The 10,478-nt window shown below is 27.8% G+C and overlaps 2 protein-coding genes across 3 annotated transcripts in view; one reads left to right on the top strand and one right to left on the bottom strand.

Annotated features, from left to right (window-relative positions):
- The first annotated feature begins 240 nt into the window (after positions 1 to 240).
- LOC126775846 (uncharacterized) overlaps positions 241 to 10,478 on the top strand; it is a 169,444-nt gene continuing 159,206 nt past the window's right edge. Inside the window, exons 1-4 of one of the 2 annotated variants that reach the window (XR_007669913.1) lie at positions 241 to 524; positions 1,985 to 3,171; positions 3,250 to 3,430; positions 4,576 to 6,286. Coding sequence is in view for 1 of the 2 variants with exons in the window: in XM_050497982.1 (XP_050353939.1) it covers positions 431 to 524; positions 1,985 to 3,171; positions 3,250 to 3,430; positions 4,576 to 6,083 (2,970 nt within the window). In the remaining variant the exon portion in view is untranslated. Of the gene's footprint in view, positions 525 to 1,984; positions 3,172 to 3,249; positions 3,431 to 4,575; positions 6,521 to 10,478 lie in introns of those variants that run through there. The other variant, XM_050497982.1, reaches the window with a different exon arrangement.
- LOC126775856 (dimethyladenosine transferase 2, mitochondrial) lies at positions 7,018 to 9,661 on the bottom strand. Its single transcript, XM_050497996.1, has 7 exons — positions 9,166 to 9,661; positions 8,949 to 9,090; positions 8,570 to 8,709; positions 8,351 to 8,500; positions 8,140 to 8,279; positions 7,828 to 7,992; positions 7,018 to 7,756 (listed from the first exon to the last, which is right to left on the bottom strand). Exons 1-7 carry the CDS (start codon positions 9,568 to 9,570, stop codon positions 7,585 to 7,587), a joined length of 1,314 nt encoding a protein of 437 aa, XP_050353953.1. The 5' UTR covers positions 9,571 to 9,661; the 3' UTR covers positions 7,018 to 7,584.

The raw sequence follows: 10,478 nt of genomic DNA, 5'->3' as shown, positions 1-10,478 counted from the left end.
GTTATGTACAATCAAATGATTTTATTAGACCTTTCAATTTAATATTTTACGGGTAATCAACCATCTTTCGCTGAGTAATTTTTGTTTATATATTTGTATGATGTATTATGTATTTTTATAGATTTTAGCCCATATAGGCTAGCTAGCCCATGTAGGTTATGTCGTAAAAAAATAAGACGTGGTACCATTAATTATCTACAACATAATAAAAAAATTAAATAAATATGGCCGCCCTGTCATGACAGCTGGGCCGTCAATTGTTGTCCTACAAAATTTGTCAATTAATATGAACAGCTGTCTATCTTTTAAAGTTTAGTTTTCATAATTGAAACATCCTAGGAAATTATTGCAACTGATGTTGAGTAAACAATTAAGATTATCAAAATTTGTAGTGAACTAAGTTGAGATTTTGGGTTTTCTTTAGAATAGGATGTCGATTCCTCCACTTGTTTGCAGTACTCCTCCACCTCCTGAACAATGTGAAGACGACAAAGACCACGAAGATTTTGATATTACATACAATTGTAAGTAATCATAACAATCTTATAATTTTTAATACACAATTTAAGTACTTTGATAATCTTCATTTGTAAGCTTTGTTCTAAAATTATTGATAAAAATGAGAAACCCTTTTTAAGGTTTCATTATTATGTACTAGTATTTCATGCATTTATTGCTCCATAGTTAGGTTTTGGAATATCTTTCAAATATTACAGCTACTAAATTAAAATAGTCTTCAGGGAGATCTTAAAGATGGCATACAAATTAAATATGTATATTTCAACACTTATATTATTATCATACATCTCTACATGTGTGAAATATATTATTTTATAGAAATATACAAATATATGTCTGAAACTTATTCATGAATAATATTGTACATGATTTAAGATTCTCATTTCTACAGGTGTTTCATCTGATAATCTGTTTACTCTTTTAATATGATCTATATAAATATATGTAGATCAATGTTATAATTAATCTTAATTATAATGATAATTCTGATTGTGTTAAATATTAAGACATTTTCTCATTCTATAATTGAAATTTAATAGTGCTTTGCAATAGCCAATGTTGATGGTGCCATAACATAGAATAGAATAAATAAATATTTGTTAAAATAGCCTGTGGTGACCACTTAGCATTAGGTGTATCATTTGGTAGTCTGCAATTTTATAATTAGTATAAAAATACTTCTTTGTAAAAAACTCATGTTCTTTGAATTTTAAAAAACAAGTCAATCAATCAATCAACAGCCAATCGTTGTCCACTGCTGAACATAGGCCTCTCCCAAGGTGCGCCAAAGCTCCCTGTCCTCCGCCTTCCGCATCCAGTTGGTGCCATAAATATTATTGATAAAAATGAGAAACCCTTTTTAAGGTTTCATTATTATGTACTAATATTTCATGTATTTATTGCTCCATAGTTAGGTTTTGGAATATCTTTCAAATATTACAGCTACTAAATTAAAATAAAGTCTTCAGGGAGATCTTAAAGATGGCATACAAATTAAATATGTATATTTTCAACACTTTTATTATTATCATAGATATATTATTATCATAGAAATATATATATATATATATATATATATATATATATATATATATATATATATATATATATATATATATATATATATATATTTCAATACATATATTATATAAAAAAAAATTTTATTTGAATAAAAAACAAGTGAATATGGCAATTTACTTAACGAGGTTGGGTGTTTGTTTACTTTGATAAATATATCTTTCGATATTGTTGAAAACTTAGTTAGTTAGCTACTTCTGTTTTTTTTCTTAATAAGACATATTGGTAATTTTTTTTTTAAAATAAGTAAAATTATAGTAACAGTGAAACAAGAATAAATATTATTTATTACAAAAGTGAAAGTTGTACAACATCAGGCATCTACATCTACCTTGGCTCATTGCCTAATTTGCTTAAATATTAATAACTAATTTTAATTATGTTTTAGTATCACAAGAAGATGATGATGAATATAACTCTGAATTCAACTATGGACATTATTCTGGTTACAATATTTTCCCTCCTAAATCAGAACAAATTGAAAATGAAAATTGGTCCTCAAATTTTAATGAAAATATACAAATAAGAACTGAAACAGTTTTGAAATCTGATGAAAATACAGCAAGTGATGTCAATTTAATTGTTAATGATAATGATAAATTTGAAGACAACATAATAGAAGACTTAAATTTAAAAGTTGATTCCAATAATGTACATTCCAATGATATAGTTACTAAAGAATGTGAGACTGAACCTGACATTTATAATAATGATTGCTCTGATAAAAACTCTATGATACAAGATCAAGGAGGTACAGATTCTGTAGAAAATTTTGAAGAAAATACAATTGCTTCTACTGAAGCTTTTGAATCTGCAACTGCAAATGATAATGATAGACTGGTTTTTGGAAATAATGAATTTGAAAAAAATGTTGAAAATTTTTCTGAAGACTTTCCTGAGATTACAAAAGCAGATAATAATAATTCCTTAAACGTTGAAACAAATGTTCTACCTGAAATTACAGTATTAACAAATGTACCGGAAATTACAGAAAATGTTGATCAGATGAAAAGCTCAAATTTAAGTATTGATGAATTTGGAGATTTCGAAGACTTTCAATTTACCAACTCTAACACTTCTCAAGTGCTGCCAATTAATAGCGAAAATCCTTGGGATAACAATGCTAATGAAAGTTCCGATTTTGGTGACTTTAGAGCTAACTTTGATGAAAACACAGAGGAAAAAAGTGAAATATCAAACTGCCACAAAAACTCTACAGCAGATGAATGTGACGACGATTTTGGAGATTTTGATGACTTTAAGTCTGTTAATAATGTAGAAAATACAGAAGATAAAGAAGAATCTTTAAATAGCAATGTTTCCATGTTAAGTCTTCATTCAACTGAAAATGAATTGCAAATAGTAGACAGCATAAACAATGTTTTAAATTCGATATTCACAAACGAAATATCTGAACCTGAGAATGATATAGATATGAAACTTGAACAATTTCTTAGTGAAACATGGGGTCATCTAATTGACATAGACATACGACAACCATATATTATCAACTGGAACAACTCTTTGGGTCAAAAAACACTTTTGAAGGCATTATGTATAGACTCCAGGAACATAGTAAGATTATATTATATAATAAAATGTAATTCTATATATCATATAAAATACTTCAATATAAGCCAATTTTTTTTTTAGTTATTCGGACCCAAGTGGAACTACAACACGCCAAAATATGCAACAAACTTAAGTACAGCACCGCTACAACCTCAAAAGCAAGTTGTTCAGTCAAATATTTCGAGTGCTGAGTCAAGTGAAAAAGTTCCAAATAAGGAAGTTACCACATGGATTGACCCATTTACACCGGATGGACAAGAATGTAAGTTTTTAAAAATCTAAATTATCACATTCAAAAATCGATTTTTAAATATGCAAAATACACATAAAAAGGTTATATACACATAAAATTGCGATACCTTTTGTCTTTGTATAAAATAAGATCATTTTGTATTAATATAGCTAAAAATTCTGAACTGAAAAGGAAAAATTATACTGAATATGTATACCACACTTTGTTAATATTTGACACTGTATAATTGATTCTTTTGCATGTCTTGCACATGGATTAAACGACACACCTTTGCATTATCTGCTTCCTCCTAAATCCTATATTCCTAATAATTAGACGCCTATGCTGAAGCTCTACTCCTAGACTTAGAGCACTTAATGGCCACCTTAGACCAAATGGCTAACAAACATTCCACATTAAAAATATCTGAGCTACTTTCACATGGTAAGTTAAAAACGCATGTAGTTCAACTATTGCACAGTTTTTAAGAAAAAAACATTTTGCACAATGTAGACTGTATATTAGAGCCATTATTTAAGAACAATTAACAAAAATGTTCTCTACATTTTTTCATAAATTTTTCATGTTACTAAAATTATTATTTAAATATTTTATTATTGTAAACTTTAAAAATGCTTTAACGATTACATTGGTTTGTATCAATTAAATGAATTTTTTTACTATTTCTTTCTGGTCTTGGAAATATTGTCCATGCATCAATGTATAATTTAGTCTTATGTTCAAAAAAAAAAAAACTATAGACATAAAATAGTTTATTTATTCTTATTAGGTTATCATTTTCTTATTCTCACACCATGTTTACATCACACAGAGTTGTTTTGAGTACAATATAAAAAAAATAGTCAATATTGATACTAACCTAGACTAAGTTTCATTGTTAAGCATAAAATGATAAATTTTAGTTTTGAATGCAAAATTTTATTCTTGATTTTTATTTTTGATGTTGATGTTAATGTTGAATGTGAAGTATGATTTATTAGCTTTTTTCTAAATAACACTAATGTATTTGTATGGACTTGACTGTCTCAAAAAAAAGTTTATGATTATTATTTGAGTTGCAAGAAAATAATTGAATGTTTTATTCTTTCTTCATATTATGTAGTTTCAATTTAAATACTTACAATCTTTTTAACATAGTAATTCTTAAATTTCAGCTTGCAGTCCAGACAGTGATATTGCCAAATCTGAAACAATGAAAAGGCCAACAGATTTAGATGTTTTTGGAAATGAATTATCTACAAATTCAAATAATATTTACTCTAGTACAATTAATGTTCAACCATTGCGACATATCAACCTACCTGATACACATATTTTTACACCAACTGATTCTGAAACACCAAGATCTAAAACAATTCACTATGATAGTGAACCATCTTCACTTGCAACTCAACCAGATGTAGAAAACATCAATAACAAATCAGAACAAACTATTTTGCAATCAAACAGTATACCTGACAATGATAATGAGTATTGGGAATTCCAAGATTTTAAGGGAATAATTACACCTGTTTCTACAAATATGGTTGACCAAACAGCAGAACCATCAACTGTAGTTAAATCATTGTCTAACATTCCAACTACAAAGGCAGAAATTACATATCAAACTCAAATTTTACAACCTATTAAATTAGAACCTATCATTCCAACACTTAATTGGCCCGATCCAGGTGAAGTGAAGGAAACTTTTGAAGATTTTTCTGATTTTGTTTCAAGCAACTCATGGAATGAAAAAGATACTACAACTTCTAAAACTGATGTACAAACATTTGATCCAAAACTGAACACAGTAGAATTAGAAGCTAACATTAATAAAATAGATGATGAATTTGAAACATTTCAATCTGCCCCTGTTTCAAACACAGAACTGGATTTCTCTTCGAATGCAAAGAATACTATTTCAAATAGTTTTTCTTCACCAATGACAGAAAACCTCGAAAATACGTCTTTGAAAATAGAAAGTAACATTGTAACTGGATCAAATAATTTGTTAGTAGAAAACAAAGGTTCAATATTTACTAATAATTCTGGCTTGCAAGATGTGACTTTAAAAAAAACTGATGTTAAACCTAATAATCAGTTTAACAGTGATATTTTGCTACCGATAACCTCAAGCGCAGGCGCAACAGTACGCAATCAGCATAACACAGTTCAAATATTGCAACCTCTGTCTCTTGAAAGTTATTCTCAAATTAATTGGCCTAATCCAGGAATAGATCTGCAAGATCTTTCGAGATTTAATCCGATGAATAGTCTTGATTCTTTAAAAAGTGATGTTAGTGCTAGTAATAGTAAGATTGCGTCACCAGCTCACAATTCCTCTCATACTGTTCATCATGAAGTGGCAGATGATGATATTTGGGGCGAATTTGTCTCGAATGTTCCAAAAACACAGCAAATATCTCCTAAGAAAAATATTACATTTGCTGACGATGATGAATGGACAGACTTTGTATCAAGTCCTAGTTTAAAACCCCAAAACGGTTTAAATACAATTAGTTTAAATGTTCACACCAATTCCAGTTTGCAAAAAGCTGCCAATCAAAATAAATTCGCATCTGGAAGTAATCAAATACAGCTTGATATTCCAAGTTTAAATTACATAACACCAAAATCGAATAGCCGTGGAAAGTATATGGAGAAGCATTTCCAAAATTTATAACAGTACAGCAATCAATTTCACATTGGTATATACAATAATGTACTTAACATAGTAATGTAAGTGTAAATAGTGTGGTGGTGGGATATATATAATTGAATATTTTACCAAATTATGCAGCTAATTTATTTTCGAATATAATTAATTATAATCTTAATTTTTGACATTATTTGATCATAATTCAATTTTTTAATAATATTATATAAGTGTATTAAATGAAATTCCCGTCCTCGATAGATACATTTCAAGAATTTCAACAATTTTCTTTTTGTATAGATGAATATTATCTTATTGCATTAGTGTTTTTTTTAAAAGCAATATTTATTATCTAGATCTTTTAAGATAAAGTATTATATTGTTTGTAAATAATGTTAAAAATGTATAAAATGTAAAAAATAGATAATTTTATCATCACATTAAAACATTGTACCGCAAATTATTATTTTGTTTTTAAATATTCTCTTTCTAATTCTTTGAATTGCTTGTAAATATGTTAGTAATTGACGATTAATTAATAATAATTAATGTGTAACTCATTTAGGACAAGTTGATGAATTTAATTTGCTACACATTCAATATTTCTTTAACTATTATTTCATCAAAATATAGATTATTTTTTATTATTACTAGGAATTATAAGATGAAATTAATAACTAATATTATTTCTAAACGTTAATTTATAATGGAAAACAAACTGTTGCATCACCAATTGTTGTACCATGGAGGGTAAAGGTAAGGACCATCTCTGTATATGAAAAAGTGTCCGCCAAAATGAGTTGAATTAGGGTGGCGCTACAATAGCATCAGGGTAAATTTTAGAAACAGCGCCAAAAGGTATTAAATTAAGATAATAAAACAAGGTAATTTTTATTGTTCTATTATTATTATTTTTTTTTATAAAAGAAAACACAACGTATTTAAAGTTCACAAAAAGTAATTCACTCCACGTTTTCCCACAGCAGTTATTTTAAGTTATGCTTACAAAATTATTTATAACAACGTAAATAGTTTGGTAAAAAGTTTGGTATACTTTAATGTTAGATCTACTTCATTACACTCGTCATAATAAATAAATTAGGGTGTACTTATTTTTAAAGATAATAAAAATCTGCAAGTAATTTAATTATTCGCAGCCAATGAAATGTATTAAATAGCGTAAAAGGCAATTATGGTTTCATTGTATTCTGTATCTAGTAGGAAACAATTAATTATTTTATTCATTTTGTTAATGTATGTACCACCTACTTTTGCAAACAATTTTATCCATTATCTACATCAAAATCCATTGACATTTGACAGTTAACGCCATCTGTAGCTACACAAATACATAGATACACACACAGAACTTGACGAATCGAAACCGGGTGAGGCATACGAATGAAATTCGTTCGTTTCTAATCGAAATTCGGGTGGATGGCAATGGAAGTGTCAAAAAAATTGAATTGTTTCACAAAATAATTTTAATAGATTTGTTATGATACAAAATAACTTGATTATTTTTTTTTTAAATAGTATTTAATGTTTCTGTATCAGAAGTTTCGCTCTCGTCAATATGAGGAACTATGATACGTTTTTGATCATCATCATCATCATCTATTTGTGATGCAAATTTTGGTAAATTATTTTCAACTGTAACTCTAAATGGACACTGTTCGAACTCAGGCCAAGAAATAAATCTGAAACAAAGAAATGATTATTGTCAAATTAAAAATAAGTAATTATTTTATATGATATTTATGAAGCATACCTTTTAAAAACAGTGACTTTTTGTTTTAAATTTAAATCTCCAAATTCTGTAAATATAGTCATATGAGGCAATTTCGCATCATCCTCCCCTGGTGATAGCGCCTTGTTTGTGTCTGGAGGGTCCTGTCCGGTGATGAGCCACACTCCACATCCTGGTATCCATTGCCTTTAATAAATTAAACAAAGATACTCAATAAATATACAATTTGGTATTATAAATATTGTATATATAATGAAGTCATTAAATTAAATTCATATTTCATTTGTTTTTGATTATTTTAACAAACATAAAAATATTATACAAAAAACTTACTCTAACATTGGAATAACTCTTGTAGACGAGGAAAATGTATGTCGCTTGAAATAATACCAGAGCAGTGGCAAATAGCTTGGTAGACATGGTAGTTTAGGTTTTTGAGTTATTTTCACTAAATACAAGCAAAATTCGTCCATCTGTTGAAAGTATGACTTGTTAATAAAAAGTAATTATTGTTAATTATTTCGATTAAATTGAAAATACTTACTGCTGATATTTTCTGAAAGTTTGAAGTATATGTCCAAGGCAAAAAATGAACTTTAGGCACCTTATTAAGGACTTCATAGTCAAAAAGTAATTGAAAAAGTGAAGGAACTGATTTATGCTTGTTCATTTGAACTGAGGAGTCTGCAAGAAACTGAAGAAAATTAATTGTTCATAGCGCTTGATTACAGATATTTCAATAATACTATCAAACGGTATATACTTCATAATAGTGTCCAGGCATCACAATGTAAAGGTCTGGTCTTCCTAAATGACTTGTAGCATTATGAAAAACAATGGTATTAATTAAATGTTTGACGAAGGATAAACTTGGCATAGCTCCTACTATACTCAAAATTCTGTCTGAAATTAAGAAAAACCTTAATTTATAAATATATATATATATATATATATATATATATATATATATATATATATATATATATATCTCCTTTTTTTATCAATAATTATTTTATTAGATGAGATAAACACCATATTTTTTATTTTGTAGATGTACATTATGTGATGTTTTCTAAACATTTTTTTAAGATATTAACAGTAATATTTTTTGACTTACTAGAAACGAAAATGAACTATCTTACCATTATCATCAGTTGCTAATTCCTCTAATAATTTTTCTATTCTATTTCCTTGATCCATTTTATCTTGGAAGGCTAACTTCCACATTCCAAAGAAGTCAGCTATTTTATACTTTATTCTATCGGGATGATGTGTCTTAATGTCCTGCAAGTTATTTTAAAATTTACTCAATATAAAATTAACACTTAATAAAATTAAAGTAATAGGTATATCACTAACATTCAAAAATTGTACAAAATGGTTAGAAGTTTCATATAAATAAATCCTATTTCGTTGACATTGTAAAAGCTCTTGGGTTAAAAACCCAAAGCCAGGATTAACTTCAACTACAGGTGCATCTTTTCTAAGATATTTTACGAGTGTATCGGTTATTTCTTTTGCAGTTTTACGATTGATTAAATACATGGTCTCTGGTGATTTATATTTTCTTAAAAGATTCTTAGGCACAACGTCAATAATATTTTTGTATTCTGGTGAATTTTCTAAATAGTTTATTACATCCTGTGATACTTTTGGTCCTAGTTTATCCACATTTTTCTTTGTTTTATGGCATAATCTTACTGGTATTTTTAAGAGACGAAAAGTTATTTTGCTTGCCATTGTACATTTAGAATTAATAAGCATCTTGTAAAAAGTCACCAACGAATTCTCATATTTTTTCAAAACAAAATTCAAACAAAAATCAAAATATTAAGGCATTTGAATTAAAGAGAAGACATGAAAATATTGCTGACAAGTGACAAGTTGTTGACAGCTTGCCGGTTGACAGATGATACCAGTGCTGCTAATGCTTGAGTTACTTAGATGTAGTTTTATTTTAAGAAAGTTAAAATTCAATCGTGTACACTAAAATAAAAAATAATATTATATAAATAATTTATATATTTATAAATGATAAATGAGTAAGCTATTTTCATTAACTTTGTTATACTTTGTTGAAAATGCATCAACATATGTCATTAATGTCTTTAAATGAAGTTGGTAAAAAATATATATGTGATGTGATCAATGATATAATATATGTAAAAGGAAGCAGATAATGTTCCTGCAGTTAATACCAATTAGGCGTTCTTTGACTTTTGTTATTATTTGCTCATCGCCTTGCAAGTAGTGACAATAAAAAACGAAAATTAAGGCGCAGACTTGATTGTCTTTGTTCTTTTGTTCTATACCGCGACGGCTTACGAATTTATATATTCTTACAAACCAGAAGTGAAAATGACTTTATAATAAGAAATACATAAATAACAAACAAAACAATCATTAACTACTTTAAATGCTAACAAAACCAACTAAAATGACAATTCAAGTAATTGTATGTTCGAAGCACCCAAACTTCGCGCCAAAAGTGATATTCTTCTTCTATGACGGGCGATGACGCACTTTTTTTTTTTTAAATAAATTCCGGCACACGCAACTGATACATTCGGTTGAAGATTGTTAAGAATATATTATATTCCCCTCAAAAAAGTTATTGGGTTTTTTCTGTCAAAAAATTCTCAGTAGCAGTCCAGTCTGGAAGTTCAAAGTGT

This window comes from Nymphalis io, chromosome 19 (genome assembly GCF_905147045.1).
Source record: "Nymphalis io chromosome 19, ilAglIoxx1.1, whole genome shotgun sequence".
Lineage (NCBI taxonomy): Eukaryota > Metazoa > Arthropoda > Insecta > Lepidoptera > Nymphalidae > Nymphalis > Nymphalis io.
The sequence above is the reverse complement of the archived record's forward strand: the minus strand, read 5'-3'. Positions and strand labels throughout refer to the sequence as shown.

Bases quoted from the DNA above. Each gene is read 5' to 3' on its own strand.
- LOC126775856 (XM_050497996.1), bottom strand. From the start codon at position 9,570: ATGCTTATTAATTCTAAATGTACAATGGCAAGCAAAATAACTTTTCGT. The intron at 9,091-9,165 runs GTTAGTGATATA...AATAACTTGCAG, and splicing joins ATTTTGTACAATTTTTGAAT to GACATTAAGACACATCATCC. The intron at 7,993-8,139 runs GTAAGTTTTTTG...AATTTATTAAAG, and splicing joins AGAGTTATTCCAATGTTAGA to GCAATGGATACCAGGATGTG.